The 18,441-nt window shown below is 41.5% G+C and overlaps 1 protein-coding gene across 1 annotated transcript in view; it reads left to right on the top strand.

The window, feature by feature from the left end:
* Positions 1–1,017: 1,017 nt before the first annotated feature.
* PTEN (phosphatase and tensin homolog) overlaps positions 1,018–18,441 on the top strand; it is a 30,552-nt gene continuing 13,128 nt past the window's right edge. Inside the window, exons 1-4 of the mRNA XM_008949823.1 lie at positions 1,018–1,096; positions 5,760–5,804; positions 10,682–10,725; positions 14,302–14,540. Coding sequence (XP_008948071.1) covers positions 1,035–1,096; positions 5,760–5,804; positions 10,682–10,725; positions 14,302–14,540 — 390 coding nt within the window. The 5' untranslated portion in view covers positions 1,018–1,034. The remainder of the gene's footprint in view (positions 1,097–5,759; positions 5,805–10,681; positions 10,726–14,301; positions 14,541–18,441) is intronic.

An 18,441-nucleotide genomic window follows, 5' to 3' on the forward strand; every position in this document is an offset into this window, starting at 1 on the left:
GGGAAGGAGTGTCAGGAAAGCTGTCTGGCAGAAGAGGACCTGGGGATGCTGCTGGTGGACAGCTGGCTCAGCATGAGCCAGCAGTGTGCCCAGGTGGCCAAGAAGGCCAGCAGCATCAAAACTAGTGGGTCCGACAGGAGTAGGGCAGGGATCATGGAGGAACATTGAGGAAGACCTTGAGGTGCTGAAGCAGGTCCAGAGAAGGGCAGTGAAGCTGATGAGGGGCCTGGGGACCATGTCTTATGAGGAGCTGTTGAGGGACCTGGGGTTTTTTTTTAGTCTGAAGAAGAGAAGGCTGAGGGGAAACCTAGCTCTCTCCAGCTTCCTGAAAGGAGGTTGGAGTGAGGTTGGTATTGGTCTCTTCTCCCAGGTAACCAGCGATAGGACAAGAGGCACTGGGTGAAGTTGCACCAGGAGAGGTTTTAATTGGGTATTCAGAAGAATTTTTTTCTTGAAAGAGCGGTGAGGCATTGGAGCAGGCTGCCCAGGGTGGTGGTGGAGTCACCATCCCTGAAGGAGTTCAAAAAAATATGGAGTTGAAGAAGAAATTTTAGACATGGTACCTGGGGACATGGTTTAGTGGTCATGGTAGTGTTGGGTTGACTGTTGAACTTGATGATCTTGAGGTCTTTTCCAACCTTAATGATTCTGTAGAAGTTGATCTCTAGACTCTTCTTGCGGATTCCCTTAGTGTTCCAAGTTTATTGTCTGCTGACCAGAAGTGTAGACTGCTGTTAAGTTCTCAGAGGTGTACGGAGATTTCTGTTACAGTGGCTGTGCTCAAAGTACTCTGTTATCAAGTTTACCTCTTTTTTTATTCCTCAACTTTTTTTCTCACTACTTTTGGAAGAGATCCCTTATTACTGCATATATAAAATGGAATTGTTTGTGTATGGGAGTTGGAGTCATTGTGCTGGCTTTGATGCAGTTAAACATTTGATTTGTGTCCATTTAATGTTATTTTAGAAATTTCACCTGCTTTACAAATGTTTCCATAACTCACATAATCAGATATTTATCCAAACATAATTGCTATGGGTTTTCCTGCGGAGAGACTTGAAGGAGTATACCGGAACAACATCGATGACGTAGTAAGGTAAGGCTTTATTTTTCTTTTCCTTAATTCTTAAGTATTCTTTTCTGCATTTATTTTCTTCTGAGGGAAGGATGTGTGTTCTGACTCATAGCAATGTTTTGCATCTCGTAGATGTTGCCATATTAGCTTTCTTGAAAAATGTTGGGAACAACGGAAGTGATATTTTCAAGGATCTTGGGTCAGGCTGCTGCTCTGAGTTGATCTCAAATGCATGGAATCTGCTTTTCGGTGTGAAAAATTGATTTCAGTAAACTGTTAGAGTAAAAGGAGTTTCTTAGCTTTTACAAAGATCTCATCCATGCCTCTGCTCAGTGTTGTTTCCTCATTTAACAGGTGGCATTTTGTAATATATTTGCCAGTATCCTTCAGTCAATAAATGAAGTGCTTGATAATTTAATTTTTATTAAAAGTAGTAAATATAGGTGACTTCAGATAAAGTGTTTTGTATCTGTGTTCAGTAATTGTGGGTGAGAAGAAAAATCAGCGAAAATTCATTACTGCTAGTGGTGCTTTATGGCACATCTTATAAAAAACCCTACAGGTTGTAATATTTAACATCAAATCAAGTTACCTACTCTAAACTGCTGCATACAACCACAGAAGGTGTACTTAGAGCTTTATGAGCATTGTTGCCATTTGTTACCACTCTACCTGGAAAATGTAGCGTGAGAGGTTGTGTTAAAAACAAAGTTGGTGAATGGAGTTAAAGCCAGTTGGTGGCCGGTCACGAGCAGTGTTCCCTGGGTCCTTGTTTTGGGGCCAGTCTTCTTTAATATCTCCATCAATGGATGAAGGGACTCAATGGATGATTCAAATGAATGGATGCGGGAGATGAGTGCACCCTCATTGAGTTTGCAGGTGACACCAAACTGCTGGGAGTATTGATCTGCTTGAGGATTGTGAGGCTCTGCAGAGGGATCTGGCCAGGCTGGATCGATGGGCTGAGGTCAGCTGTATGAGGTCGAGTGCCAGGCCCTGCACTTGGGTCACAACAACCCCAGGCAACGCTCCAGGCTTGGAAGAGTGGCAGGAAGGCTGCCTGGCAGGAAAGGACCAGGGGTTGCTGTTGGTGGACTTCTGGCTCAGCATGAGCCAGCAGTGTGCCCAGGTGGTTAAGAAGGCCTCCAGCATCATGGTGTGTATCAAAGAGAGTGTGTCAAACAGGAGTAGGGCAGGGATCGTGCCCCTGGACTAGGCATTGGGGAGGCCACAGCTTAAGTCCTGGGTTCAGTTTTGGGCACCACAGTATAAGGAAGACTTCGAGGTGCTGGATCAGGTCCAGAGAAGGGGTCTGGGAAACATCTCTTGTGAGGAGAGATTGAGGGACCTAGAATTTTTTAGTCTGAAGAAGAGAAGGCTGAGGGGAGACCTAGCACTCTCCAACTTCCTGAAAGGAGGTTGGAGTGAGGTTGGTGTTGATCTCTTCTCCCAAGGAACTAGTGATAGGATGAGAGGCAATGGGCTGAAGTTGTATCAGGGGAGGTTTCAATTTGGTATTTGGAAAAATTTCTTTCCTGCAAGTGGTGAGGCATTGGAGCAGGCTGCCCAGGGAGGTGGTGGAGTCCCCATCCCTGAGGTGTTGAAAAAATGTATAGAGGTGGTACATCATGACATGGTTTACTGGTCATGATACTGTTGGGTTGACTGTTGGACTTGGTGATCTTGAGGTCTTCTCCAACCTTAATGACTCTATGATTCAATGAAATAACTGGCAGAAACTGCTAAATGTCACTGTGTTTAGGATTCCAATTTCTGATTTTAAATTTTTTTTTTTTTTAATGTTTTGAGTGCGGCTCATAGGTTTGAGATGCTACAGTTTCTTGTAATCGCTGGCAGGCAGAATTAGCACTGGTAGAATTTTGCTGATAATTGTTTGCATCCAGATTTGTGCAGAAATGAGTGGAGACAGCTCCTTGGTTCCCAAACTGGGAGGGAGGAATCGTGACCCTCACCTGAGAGTCGGGCGTCTGGAGGCAGTGACTTCCCGTGCAGCTGCACTTGCCTTTGGAGGAGATCAGGGGGTTTCTGTTCTGTGTGTTTAACCCTGCTGGTGAGGCTCCCTATCTACAAAAAGCTCTGAGAATGTCCGGCTGGATTTGACCAGGCCTGCAGAAATGAACTTGCTCTGGTAGTGAGAAGTCACTTTTCCAGAGCTGAGATTCAGCATAGCAATTGGTAAATACCCTTGCAGAGCATTTCCACCTCTGCTAGAATTGTTAACAGAGATGTGTTTTCTAATAGTATCATTGCACACAGTGTGCAAACAACGACAAGATTTTGCTGTGCTTTTGGGACAGTTGAGGGTTGTCACTCAAACTATCTAGTGAAGTTTACCAGCAGTCAGAGCCACCTTTTCCTGAAGCTGATGTGTGCATTGTATCTGCCGTGTGAAATATGTGGTCCCTGATGGACTCCGTCTTTGGAAATCGTAAGATAAGGGCAAAGGCTTGGAACAGATTACATGGGAATAATCCAAATAAATAATTGGCAGTAGTCTTTGAAGGCCCGCTTCCATTCACAGCATTGGTTTCAGTTGCTTCTTCATGAAGGGTCTAGAGCACAAGTCTTGTGAGGAGCGGCTGAGGGACCTGGGGTGTTGAGCCTGGAGAAAAGGAGGATCAGGGACACCTTCTGGCTCTTGACAGCTTCCTGAAAGGAAGGGTGGGGAGGTAGGTGCCAGTCTCTTCTCCCAAGTAACAAGTGACAGGAAAAGGGGAAACAGCCTCAAGTTGCACCAGTGGTGGCTTACGTTGGAGCTGACGAAAAGTGTCTTCCCCAAAAGGGTTGTTAAGGCCTGGCCCAGGCTGCCCAGGGCAGTGGTGGAGTCCCCATCCTTGGAGGGATTTAAAAGCTGTGTAGATGTGGTGCTGAGGGACATGGTTTAGTGGTGCCCTGGAAGTACTGGGTTACCGTTTGGACTTGATGGTCTTCAAGGTCTTTTCCAACCAAATGACTGTGATTCTGTGAAGGGAAATATATTTATTGATTAAGTGTGTAGATCTGTGTAAATCAGACTTCTGAAAGGAAGTGACTGTATAATTAAGTTGTCCATAAACAATCATAGAAAGGAGTAGTGGTCACCTAAAAGTATCCTCAACCAGATTAAGATACAGAGAGATGGAAGTTAAGTCACTATAGGAAACTGGCTGCTCAGGTAGTGCTGTGTTTGTTTAAATGAGAGTAGTGCACAAAATGGGGTCATGCAGCGTTCTGCAGGTTGCAGTCAGCAGGTCCTCATCTGCTCCTGTCATCTTTTTAGTGTGGAACGTTTTTCTGAGAGCTTTTTATGCAGAAATTCAATGTGTTTGAGCTCCGGATATGCCAGTGAGTAGCTGGTGTCGTGACAAATGTGATGCCAAATAATGCTGTGTGAGAAGTCCAGCATGGACTGTTGGTTGTCTCGTCTCCTACAACTGGAGCTTTTTGAAGGGTTTTGGGTGGAAAAATACCTTAGAAAAATACCCTTAGAAAAATATTTGTGTGAGAACTTACGCTCAGCTTTGTGGATGCTACTGGCAGAAGCAGAGTCTGCTCTCCTTGCTCTCCACTGTGTTTTAAACAAGTGGGGACATCTCCTGAAGCAACCCACCATATCCACCATCTTCCTTCACCTCTCCAAGCCTGCCAACAGGGGTGCCAGTGGGAGTCGGGGAGGGTTTGTGCCTCTGAAATTGGATTCTCATGCTCAATGCTGCACGAGGAGCATTCACATCTGTTCTTATTTTAACGCATCAGTTTAACCACAGAGTTCTTCTAGGTTCTTCTGGAATATTATGACTGATAACCAGAGCTTGTTTTTGCTTGAGCTTTCCAGGATTTTAACAGCTAGTGTTTCTTTTCAATTTGAACAGCATGTTCTGTCATGGCTAATTAAATTCCTTCTGGCTGATGTGCAGATACACACTGTTGATGATGTTAAGTGTAAACATTTGTATGTTATTTCTTCTTGAACATTGCCAGGTGACACATCATATATAATCGCGGCAAATTTGATGAATCATGTTTGCAGCTTGGCTCTCCCAGGCTTGTATGGGAAGTTTTTGTTACAAAGTGAGCATGAAAATGAAATGAGTGTGGAAAAAACCCGTAGCAGTCTTCCTCGTCTTTTCTGAACCTAGAATATCACTGGGCACTGCCCTCAGACTTCAGTTGCAAATAATGGCCATTTTTAAAAAAATGGTGTTCACATCAATGATTCTGGCTGTTCTAACTGGAATATAAAAGTTAACTGCTTTTTTTTCCACTGGAAATAGCACTGTGGCAAAATATTTTGCATAGGTGATTAAATTGGAAGCATGTGCAGATACCTTATGTCATCAGTGCTTCCTACTTTAAAAATGAACAACCCTTCCTCAGCTTTATGTATTTACGTGCAGGTAGCTTAGAAATTGGCACTGATTTGTCTATACAATGAATATTTCAGTTGCAGGTCAGACCTTGGTTTCCTCAGTTGCACAAGTAGTCCTACTCATACCACTGGATGATTTGTGAGAGCGAGGTTTGCAACACTCTTCATCCTTGACTTTGAGGCACTGAAGGGTCACCTGGGGCTTGGGATGGAGAACTATACATGCTGGGCAGTGCTTTAATGATGCTGCAAATTAAGGTCAACATTATTACAGTGTACATTAATATGTCCTTATTTTTTTTTTTCCTACTTAAGGTTTTTGGATTCAAAGCATAAAAACCATTACAAGATATACAATCTGTAAGTATGCTCTTATAGATGTATTTTCCAAAATAATAAGTTCTAAAAATGAGTTCTTTCACTTACAAGTTAAAGTGGCTTGTTTCTATACTGAAGCAGAGCTAGAGATGTTTTGCACATTTCTTAAAACAATTAAGGCTGATTGAGAGCACTGTTACTTCATTTAGTGGAGCTGAGTGAGGTTAAATGAAATGCTGGTGTGTATTCATATTACTTGAACGCTTTTAAATGACTTGGCATCTAGCCCATCTGGAGCTTGTACCATGTGATTAAAAAGTGAAAAGTAATTCACAGCAGGCTTTCTGTTAATGTATTAGTGTCCACAGTGAAAAAAATCACCAAATGAATATTTTCCTGTTTTTTTTTTTTCCTGTATTGGTACCCAGGTTGTTTGCTTCCTCACTCTTCTTGACTGTCCCTGTTTATTGAGCTTGCAGCAGTTGGTAGTGTAATGGTTTCTCACTTTTTTTAAGTGTAATGTTTTACTCTGAAAATTTACTTATGCAGAAAGCTGGTCTTGATACAGAAAGAATTTTTTTATTGTTGTTGTTCCTGGATCATCTTCATGTGTTAGCTTAGGCTAATTTCATTTGTAGAAATGATTTGGTGCTGTCAGCTGATGTTGAAAAGTAGGTCATGGTTTTCCTACCCTTCATTTTTTTTTCCCAGAAATCTAAGTGGAAGATTTATTGATTCTCAGAGCTTTTGAGGCTTTATTTTATTTTTTTAAATGAGTGTTTCTGATATCTCCAATTCACAGAAGAATTATTGTAGTATGGAAACCTAGCCAATGCATTACATTGTAATTTGTCAGTCATTAAAAATAAGTATTTAAGTATGCCTCTGAATTAGTTGACGAATTATGCGTTAAGCAGTTCTGTTTTTTAGTGTTCGAGCAAAACGATACTAGAAGCTGAGAAATTCTGTACTGGTTATTGAAGTCTGTAAAGCCTGGGCTACAATGGGACAGAAAAAGATATGTAAATAGAACATGCTTAAAAAAAAAAAAAAACACCTCATTGGACACCTTTCATACAGTTCAGTAACAAAATTCTTCTCTCCAGCTTAGAAGCTCTCCAGAATGTCAGCCTTTTAATAAATGCTGTCTTAGTGGCACTTCTGGGTGCAAAGGACAGTGCCTCCTAGAATAGCTGATAGCTTCTTCTATGTGTAGGTGCAGCTCCTGGAGCAGGTGGCTTTCTGGATGACTTCCTTTAAGGTCTTTCGGAGCTCAGCACTACAGATCAGTATCATGTGAAATCTGACTTCTGTGGTTTTATTAGACCCCCTTGAAGACAGCTTCTGCTCAGTTTTGGGGAGCAAGGCAGAACAGGACAGATAGAACTTAATTTCCTCCTGCTTCATGGGGCTGAGCTCAGCTGCCGGGTTCTGTGAAGTGTGTTTCTGGTGTTGCTCACAGGGTCAGGGTTTGCTGAGCCACCTGACAGCGACCTTCTCATTTCAAATTGGCTTGGGAAGTGACAGGTGAAAACATGAGGTTGCTGTGCATAAAATTCTAGGCTGGGTCACAAAGTAAGAGTTTAGAAAGATTTCTGTGCATCTTAGGAAGTAGCTGCTCAGGGAGGTGGTACTTGAAAAGTTTCCACTTTGCCGTATGTGAGCAACCACATTTTACCTCAGAAAAAAGCAAAAACCAATCCCTGAACCCTACACAGGAACAATTTCAGTGTTTTTAAGTGAGAAGAGCTGTGGCAGGACAAATGCTTTTGACATTAATGTTGCTGATACACGGGTTTTCAAACACAGAAAGAACTTGTCCAGGTGTGCCAAATGTTTTTGTCTTCAAGTTTTTATTTAAAAATGGTAACCTTTCAGTTTTTGGTGCAAATCCCCTTCCATTGATTTTCCTTGTTGCTAGCTTCAAAACAGCTGCAAGTGAAACTTATTAAAATGACTATATTCAGCCTCAGATGCAAACTTCTGCAGGATAAAACACGCTTTTAAAGTGCGTGGGTTTTCTTCTTTCACAAAACATGGATCAGTTAAGTTTCAAGCAATTACTGCACAGCTTGGAAAGCATATAGCTTTTAAACTGTGTATCTGTGGCTTGGGAGGCCACGTTATCTCTTTATCTTTACGCAGGCAAAATTAATACACATGTTAAGTACAGAGATGCCATTAGGTGAATTGTTGCAATGTTTGGTCATGAGATGGGAAGAAATTGCAGCCTTCAGGTATTTTGGAGAACAGCATCTCTTTAGATTAAGCAGATCCTTTGTAAATAATTAACCTATTAGCTGTGTTTAAAAGAAGGAGGTGGGAGTTCAGAGGAATTACGTGATTGTGTTCAGAATTATTTCAAACATTGTCGTGGGGGTTTGAGTTCCCTTAAGGTAGCAGTTATATGCAGTTGATAGTGTATATTGAGCAGGTTGATTTCAAAGGATTCAGAGAGATTCTTCTGAACTGATGCTTAAATGATGTCAGTAATGTCTAATCCTTTTACATCTTGGCTTTTAACTTCCCAGTGAATGTTTGAGCAATCAGTGTCCCTTTTTTCTTGGTTGTAGTGGGTTTCTCACGTTTCTTTAACCCTTTGCTGTTACTTCAGTATTCTTCATTTTAACGTGTTCTTCAACTTTGATCTCCTAACTTCACATACTGCCAGATTGTTACCTCCCCTATTGTAATATTCTCCCATCCTCTCCAGCAGCTTTCTTTTAACTATCCTACAGGCAGATAGTTAAAGGAAGGAGCTGTAATGAGCAGTGTGGATTTTATGCTTTCTGTACTTCTGTGTCCATGGGGATGGACTTTGGCATAGTCTGCTATCTTTTTGGTAGCTCATAGTTCTGCCATCAGTGGGACCATGGTTATGATCAGAAAGGTGCCTGACTGGCAATACTTATGATTTGGCTTGCTTTAATCATACGGAGGGTTACAAGAGCCATGCCAACACACTCTCCACACCCAAAAAAAAATGCCCAGGTTTACATATCACCTGTGTTTTGGGTCATGAAATGGGAGTGTATTTTGTATGACTGTGTCTGGAGCTCTTTACTTCTTAGGTCTAGGTCCCAGAAGAGAGCACGAAGAGTGACATGGCAGTATTCTGGGTTCAGTTTCTGTCCTTGGTATCAGCAGCGCTATTTTTGTCCCATATGGTGATCTGCTTGATACTCTTTCAAACTTAAAAATTTGAAGGCTTTTTTGCCCATACGTGCTGGCTTTTTTTGAATGTTTTGAAGACTTTCTTACTACCCTTTTGAAGTGGACGTTTCTTTGAAGGAAGAATGAAACTCTTGGAAAAAGATGCTTTTTGTTAACTGCTTTGCTTCCTGGCAGGGCTCAGCTTCCAAAGTTCAGATGCTGACTAGCTTGTAACAGGCTTTGCCCAGCACGGCTGATAGCTGCTCCAGGCGTGGTGGCTCCATCTCGGGTGTACGTACCACGTCTAACCTTTCTTCTCAAAGGCTGGAGTGCAGATAATGGGTTTTCGAGTCCCATCTGCCAGCTTAACCTGCGCCATATCACTTCTGACCCAGAGAAAGTGCCAGCAGTGTAATCAGAGCTGTAAAAAAAAAAAAAAAAACAACTGCCAGACTTTTCCCTAGCAGAGGCTAGAGCTGAGAAGGCTCTGGAATTCAGAGAAAGGGAAGCGCTGAGTGTGTGTGCAACCCCAGCAGACCTGCCACTGTCCCTGATGTACGTCTCGTGGACAAAGCTCAGTGCAGCACGTGCGAGGCTCCAGTTACACGCAGCAGTCATACAAGTGAGAGCCTCAGAGTTGGTGTGTATGGAAGTGTCAGCTAAGCTCCATACGGCTTCAAAGGCTGCAGTCATAACATACCTATTAGGGAGAGATAAGTACACACCAGTCCTGAAACTGCCGTGGGTATTTGAACCCTATAAAAAGTACACCTTATAATCAGAACACAAGATCTAGATGTGTTTTCTCTATTGAAATGATTCCCAATTATTGTGTTTCAACCTGGAGTCCTGTTGTTTCGAAGCAGGCTTGCTCTCATTTTCCTTTCTGAACTGCATTTTCACTTGCATTGTGTAGGGGGACATCGTTCTGTCTGCAGAGAGCAACTCCAAGGAAAATTGTAGAGGGCATCCGCTTCTTGTTTTCTTTCCTCCAGCACCTAATCTAGCTTACAGAGTGGTGAGATAGGTCATGAGAAAACTCCAGCACCTTCAGAAATGTACCATCTTCCAGGATCTGTGATGGGAAAACTGGCTGACTGGCCTTTTGGTTTTTTTTTTTTTTTTTTTGAGTTCACCTTATTTCAAGAACAAAGGCCAAGGTGAAGAGCAGTATCACAATCTCTGCTTGATACAAGTGATCCTCATTACAATATTTACTAGTGCTTTCAGTTGCCTGTGATGGTGGTTTTGTGGTCCTGTAACTGGAGGAGGAATGCTTGCTTAGGTTGCACCAGCGGAGGGGCCTTGAAATGTCCTTGTGATCCCCATCACCCCTAGCACCCATGGTGCTGCTGAGGCACCTTGATGTGTTTTGAGTTCAGAGTCAATTGGATAAAGGTCACAGCCATGTACTCTTTGTTTGGAAGAATAAAGCTGCTCTAGAGGATGGAGCTGTTAAAAATAATAATGTATTGGCATTACTTGCATGAATGTCTCCATTGAGAGTCACGCTGACTAAAACACTGCTGGACTACAATTACCATAGGTAAGTAATAATTTTTCAGTAAAATAACTGACATTTTAGTGAGCGACATTATATATCTGCAACAAAACATTTTTTGTCACCTCCAGCTATAATTTTAAATCATAAAGGTGATGGGTATACATAATTTTCCCATATGTTGATGTACATGTTCCAAGGTGTGACAGATGTTGAGAGTGCCTCAGAGACTTCTCTTGAACTTTTGTCTGTTTTTCTTTTTCAGATGTGCTGAAAGACATTATGACACCGCCAAATTTAACTGCAGAGGTATGTTTTTACTGCCTAGTATGTGCTCTTCTCTTTCAAGTTCAGTGCTTCTGAAGGAAGATAAAAAGGAGGAGCTGATGAATAGTAATGCAGATTCGGGCAGAAGGAATGATGTCAGATTCCTTTGAGTCATTCGGGAAACTTGCAATATTCTTGAAGCTTTCAAAAACCCGTGTTCCTGGCAGTTAACTAGGTCAAGATCTAATAAGGCAGTCGGAAGTCTACTCTTGCAAAAATTTTTGCAGAATGGGTAATATAGAAGTTTTTGCTCAATTTAGTGTGCAAACTTACTGCAAAGTTTATATGTGAAGCTTAGAGAAGTCTACTTCTTATGCAGAAGCATCACTTAAAATAGAATGCTTAAACCACTGTTGCTATTAATCTAAAAAAACTTTTGAAAATCTGGAACAAACCTTAGGTTGCTTTAAAAAAAAGAAACAAACCAAAACCGTAAAAATTGATTCCCATGTGATGCCTCTTTGAGATGAGTTGGTTCTTAGACACTGCAGAACTACCAGGACCTTTTAAGGGAAACTTTTAGGGTCTCCTTTTGATCAGACCCTTGGTGAATAGAAACTGATACACCTGTGTTGTCAGCATTAACTCTCTAGGTAATGAATAAGTACAGGTTTACCTTTATTCTTTGTGCAGAGGGACATCTCTGCCTGCAGTAGTAGAGGTTGTGGTTCTTCTTCATGCAGTGCTTCAGAATGACTGGGTAGATAGAGAATACTTGCATGTATGTAATTGTGGCAGATGAATAAATTTTTGCCTTATTGGCTCTAATATTAGATCATAGCAAGGGCTCAACTTTTTTTTTAAAATTATTATTTTAAACCATCCTTCTAGTTATAAAGAGAATGTTTAGACCGTGACCAAAATGTAATCGTCTGCTTCAGTGTCTGAATATAGAAAGACTGAAATTGTCATGCTGAAGTCACCTTTACTTTTGATTTGCTCTTACGATGTTGAATGACAGTGTCCTGAAATCTACAGGGGAAAAAAAAGTATTTTAAGATCTGCTTGAGCAAAACTTTGGGTAAGAGGAGAAGAGGCATAAATGAGAAGAATGTGCTTCTAATGTGTCCAGAACATATGCTTGAATTTGATTTTTATTATGGGGTGCTCAGAACCCTTCACTCTCAATCTCAGCCCAAAATGTTGCTTGTGACAGCACCTTTCACAGCTCCTCTGTGTAAGACCACACTGTTGTAGGGCACTGCGTGTTGCACTTTTCTATTTGTCCTCAAATTAGCTACCTTAGATAACCAAATTGGTGACTTAGGACTTTCCTTAACAGAGGTTCAACAGTTCTACTCTAAAATTAGAGAATCATAGTGGTATGGGTTGGAAGGGACCTTTAAGGTCATTTCATCCCAACCCCTCTGCCATGGGCAAGGACACCTCCAACTAAACCATGTTGCTTTAAGTCCCATCCTACCTGGCTTTAACACTTCCAGTGATTTAGCATTCTCAGTTTCCCTGGGCAGCCTGTTCCAGTGTCTCACCATCATCACAGTGAAGAATTCTTTTGTTATAGCTGATCTAGATTTTGAGTGGATATAAGGATATTTTTAAAAATCAAATTCAAATTAGATACATGGATATTTTCAGAATCTTCTGAAGTGAATTAGTTTCAAAGGGAATTTCTTAGTTGTACACTTAGCATGAAACACCATAGTAGTTGATTATTCAACTTGGATGCTCTTGCATCAAACTCAGAACCAAACATCAAAAGCTCTTCGTCTTACATGGATGATAGCTTTCTTTCTAAGGCTGTTGCATTTTCTAAAGACTTCCATGCTGCAGATTGCCTTTTGCCTTGCCAAAGACTTTGCTTTTTATTTGTTTTTAATCTCTATATCCTGTGGGATTTCCATGACGTTTCTAGGAGCTTGGAGAGAGTTATCAGAACCATTCTTCTTGCTATGTGGTCCAGTGTTAGGAACCAAAATCCGTGGAGGATCTGCACCCTCTCAAGGACCTGCTCAAGATCGTGCAGCTAATGTTTCCTAAGGTTGCTTTCTGGCCCTTAGTCCCTCTGCATGGTCACAGGGCACCTCGTTCCATTTTGAAGAAAATACCTCAAGGTTTGCCTTTAGTCCCAAATCTTGGAGAGCACCTTCAGCATGCTGGTACTACTTGAGATTTTTCAGGACTACTTGAGTCTCTCTTTTTCACAGGAACCCTACTGGATATAATTAAGATAGACTGGAAATTGTAGAGGAAATTTGCAGCATCTCTTAGCAGCTTTTCTGAGGTGTTTCTAAATAAATTTCTTCTTTCATTTACATTCTCCTGCAAAAAATGACATCTCTATAAATAAAACAGTCATTTGAAGAGTCTTTGGATCTTCTGTGTGGAGGAATTTATTAGTGTGTGTGTTTATGCTTGTTAACCTTTGCTGCTTCTTTAGCAAAGATTAGTCACTTTATCAGGTTTCCCTGTTTGGTCTGCTGGGAGGTGAAGTGGGCAGTCTGTACTGTAAGCAAACAATAAACTGTCCTTGCGGATCCCTGCAAAAGGCTCCGGACTTGTGCTGCGGTAGTTCAGCAGTTCCATAACTTCATCCCGTGCTTCTGCTCCTTAAGCCCTTGGGGATTCATCAAAAGGAGCCTTGTGTGTGTGACAAGAGAGTAGTGCTTACAAAAAGAATCCAAACACTTGCCAAAAAATGAAATGTACTCATTTTTAGACCAGAAAAGGAAATGGTGTTTCTAGCTGTGAATTTTTAAGTGTACCAGAGTTGTATTTATAAGATCTCAAGTCTCTTGGTGGAGAACTGAGGTGCAGTTCTAAAGTGTTCTGTGTGATTGTGCCAGTCAGCATGGCGTTGTTGTCATCTTACCTGAGCTGTTATAGGTCTGGGTCCTTTCTCTGCTTATTGCTTATTTTTTTTGCTCTCTTGAGTTTTCTTTCATTTCCAGCCTGCTCTCTTGAAATTCTTTCCGTCTCTAGATGGAAAACAGTGTTTGTGGGCATGTTTATGTCCATATAAGAAAAAAGACAACTTTGTTAGGTGCTTTAAGTATTGACCATAAGTATTGCAAGTGCCTTACATAAGACTTGCTTTTGATTACCATTTTTTAGTTTCAGAACCCCTTTGAGCAAATTCTGAGAGTTTGTTCCCACCATACATCCAACTGTGCTCAGAATTTTTTCAGCAAAATTCTTGTTGTCTGATCAGTGATTGAGATCTGGCCCTTTTGTCTCTCAGTAGGTATTCTAATTACTCTTAGAGTAATGGGTTTTCACAAGGTTATTCTTTATGCCAATTCACTCTTGAGTTCTAAAAAAAATCGTGCCATACAGTCTGTGCCACTCATTTCAGTAGTGGTGTGAAGCTGTCACTTTATGTAGCAGGATGCTTGCTATTACTAGAGAAACGTCTGCAATCATCTAATATGTGGTACATTGCTGAATAATAATTGGAATAAAAACATTTACATACAGATATGTAAGAACAGGGTTACTTCCAAAATTACTGGGTTTGCATATTTGTCACAGAGTTGACCTGTCTAGGTGAGCTTGCTGTAGTTTTGTTCTGAGATGTTGATAAATTACTTCTTGTTGCAGTTGCACAGTACCCTTTTGAAGACCATAACCCACCACAGCTAGAGCTTATCAAACCTTTTTGTGAAGATCTTGACCAATGGCTAAGTGAAGATGACAATCATGTTGCAGCAATCCACTGTAAAGCTGGAAAGGGACGAACTGGTGTAATGATATGTGCATATTTGTTGCATCGAGGCAAGTTTTTAAAGGCCCAAGAAGCCCTAGATTTCTATGGGGAAGTGAGGACCAGAGACAAGAAGGTGAGCTATTTTCTGTTCTTCTGTTGTCCTAGCTGTATCTTTATGTTTTTCCTGCTCGAGATCAATTTGAATAGTCAAGCCTTTAAAGAAATACTTCCATCAGTTGTGATACCTGGTTTGATTTGGCGTTAACATTGTTGGATCGGTGCAGTTGTTCTAAATGAAAAAGCTTCCCTAAGCATAAGTAGCAATTAGTCACACCACTAAAACAGTCTAGTTTTTCCATCTCCTGTTCAAGAAGATATGGACAGTTTTATATAGCCTTTTAAATAGCGTTCTGCTGTGTGTTGCATCAAATGGGTGGCTGATGAGTGAGCTTTCTTGTTCAGCATTTTCAGCCCAAATAAGAGGATTATTCTAGCTTGTTTTGCTTGAATGGGTGAGTTGTTCATCTCCTCAGGTTCTCTTAACTTTGATGGCAGTGTTTGGAGATGTGTAGTCATCGCAGTGCATGTTACAGTTGAATACCCCTACTGGAAGAGTACACTGGAAGAGTCTGTTGTTGGATGCCCCTTGTCAATAAAAGGATAGTTAAGCCTAGATATGGGCTGCCTCAGAGCCTGTTTCATGAGGTGCTGCCATTTAGCTTCTTTTACTTCTGAGGAGAAATGATGTTCATGGCTACTACAAGAGTGTTCTGTTAAGATAGTGTCAGTAGTACAGACAGAATTAGCAGTAACTGTATGTTGGACCTTTCTGCTATGGGTATACCTCATTAATGGGAATTTAACCTCCTTATTTGAACTTTTTTTCCAAATATAATAAGGTGTGACTTGCAAGGTCACTTCAGCAAGCTTCCCTGCTCGCCTTCCATCGTTTCCTTGTGTGTATTGGTAGAGCAGCCCAGGGGGGTCATCCCAGCAGGCCAGTTTCAGCCTAGTCAAGTACAGAGCTCTCTGTGTTCCTGTTGTATTTGCATGAAGTATTAATTTCGTGGTGTGTAAACCTCTAATAAGCAGAGCTTCATGTTTGAAGGCTCTTGTGAGCAGAAATGTCACATAAGGAATTTTAGCGTTTGGCTGTTGTTTCCTTGGAAGGAGCAAATAACTTCCTAGCTCTCTTTACAAGATGGAGCAGTTACTCCACAAACTGCTGAGAAGACAGTTGTGGTGTAATACTAGAGTGGAGACAGTGTCAAGGTTTCCCATGAAAACTTTGTGGCTTTTGGAAATGAGTTGTGTAATGAGTAAACAGTGTAGATTATTTGTGCTGATAAGGATTATCTAAAGAGCCAGGTAAAATACCACAAAAAGCTACAAAACTTAACAAATACACGGTGAAGCATGTTGTATGATCTCTTCCCTGTTGTAGGAAGAGGGGAATGTTTCTGCATGTTAGTGTGTTGAGGGCAAGGTCACTTACCCCAACAGAACCCCAGTGGTACCTCTGGCGTGTTTGAGGTAATGGAGAACTTCATAAACAGGAATACTAAGAGCCTTGTTTAGCTTCACTGTAAATATTGTCTGTAACCAGTAACTTTGTTTTTGCTTCGATGTCTCTACTGGAAGAGCTGATACTTTATTTTTTTTTTCCCAACTCCACTTGAGCACAGTTATCTTTCTGTGGACCTTGGGCAGCATGTGATTCACATAATACTTAAAGTAGCGTTTATAAACAGGTATTCCAGGGCAGGTTCTGGGAACTTTTTCTTCCCTTGTGGCCTGTATTTCAGTGTTCTATGTCAAGTGCTTCTCTCTGATTTGACACTTCACCACACCTTTATATGACTTCCTGAATTCGAATGAGGCATCAAAAGAGCTGTTTTCACCTAGGGACAATAAAATATCTAGGTTGGCTTGTTGTGGTTTTTTTGTTGCTTCTAGACCAGCATATGTATGACGAAGGAAAACTCACTTTAATTACATACCAAATTTTCCTTGTTTTAAGCAAGCACGAGGTGCACACCCTCTGGCTGCTCAGAATACTATAGCTGAAATCACTACTGCCATTAATGTGCATGGCAAAGTGACTCTCAAGAGAATCTTGAGAACCTAGTCCATGCCGGCAGGAAGTGTGAGTCTAATTGCAAGAGGAAGTATGACTAATTGGTCAAGAGAACAACCTCAAGTACTTCTATACCTAGTTTTTCTCAAGTGCCTGCTGGGAGAAGAAGCTTCATGGAAGCCTTGCAACATTAAGTGAGAGGAGCTGTAGGTGAGGCTGACAGTCACTGGTTGATCTGTCATCCTGAGGAAGGTAGCAGGGAATAAGACATTGCAGATCTGAGTCTAAAAGTATGTCTCCGACCAAAACCTATAGATTTGGGGCTTTTTCTCTATAAGCTGTTCCTTTTGACTTTTGTAACTCGCCATAGTGGGGTGAACATTTTCTAATCTTCATCATGTCCTTCTGAAAGTGTTGGTTAAATGGTTGTCTATCAGTCATCACCACTTTAGTAGAACAGGACTGACTTTTTTTTTCTCTTTGAACCAAAGCAGACAAACTGTTTTCTGAACTTGGGTAAAGAACTGTAATTCTCTAGCCTGATTTCAGAGCTGGGGAGAAGTAAATCACCAAAGTCTTCTGAAAAAGCTGCTGTTTCCCCTGTTTGAAAAGGCTAGCTTATAGCCTGTTTTTATCTTAAGATGGACACCGAAATACTACTGTGGTGACAGAGAGTGGCAGCTTACCTTTCTACAGCTTGAGAAAGTCCTTATTTATTCCTCCTTCTGCTTGGAAGGATTCTGTGGTAAGGATTAGAGTTGGAAGGAAGCAGAGACTACTCAGTGGATAGGTGTCAGCTGGGAACAGCTATTGCAGTGCTTAAGCCAGAGATGATCCAGTCAGGAGCATTCATTGACTGTCATACTGTTGTGTTTTTGGGAATGCTTCCTAGTAGAGGTGTAACTGAACAGGAAATGGAAACCGGTTATTTTGTGGGAGGAAGTTTCAGGATGACTCTTTGAGCAGGGTAGCACCCCGTGTCTCAGGTGTCAGTTGTGATGCCCATTTGGACAGTGTGCTCAGGTGACAACCTCTGCCAAACTCGATACCGTAAGCCTGGCCTGAGGCTGCAGCTTTAGCTGTGCTCTCACCGTAGGGCACGTTATTAACCTGGATGTGGGAGTACTACTTCCAAACTTGTTCATTCTTCGTAGTACTGCATGTGCTACCTTGAGAGGAGAACCAGGAGTAGCACCTGACAAATTTTGTGATGCTAACGAAGCTCAGCAGTGCCCTGTGAAACTCTGGCATAGAGACTAGAGAAGCTTATCTCATGTCCATTTAAAAAGTTATGATGATGGTGATAGATGGGAAATGTAAGCTTCTTGAGGAGATACTTAAACTGCTTCCCTGTTCTTTAGTCGTCCTGAGTAAAAGTAAGTGAGCATTGATTGTACCTCTTGGAATATTAGCTTGTTATGAAAGCCTCCTGCTTTGAAATCAGACCTTTGGAAAATGGAGAACTTTCTGTTCTGCTACAGTGTGGCTGGTTCTTAAGATCTCAGGGTAAAGGCTCTGTGTCAGGTGAATAAAAATCTCTAGCTGGAGCACTAAAAGTGCTCCTTTTGGCTGAGAACTGGTTTTGCATTGAGATCAACTGTCACTTAATGTAGCTGCAAAAGTGACTGTTCCTTTTGTTCTGGTCCCAGCCCTGGTTGTCCTGATGAGGTGTACTGAGGTTTCTCTGTGGGGCACATCCTTTATGGCATGAAGAAGCTATGAGCAGAGAGATTTTCCTTACCTGCGTGGTTTTCTTCTGATTTGCCATGTTGGTAATTACTGGTGGTTTGCTTTGAGGCTGGTATTTTCTTGGTTGTAAAGCTCAGGTCTGAGGAAAACAAACTTGAAAGCTCTCTTAAGAGATGGGTCTGGTAATTACTGAGATGACATCTGAACCAAAAACATGGTCAGTGTAGAAGGCTACTTAAGAAGGGCATCGTACAGGTGCTGTAGGGAA

This window comes from Merops nubicus, unplaced genomic scaffold, assembly GCF_000691845.1.
Source record: "Merops nubicus isolate BGI_N331 unplaced genomic scaffold, ASM69184v1 scaffold5771, whole genome shotgun sequence".
Taxonomy (NCBI): domain Eukaryota; kingdom Metazoa; phylum Chordata; class Aves; order Coraciiformes; family Meropidae; genus Merops; species Merops nubicus.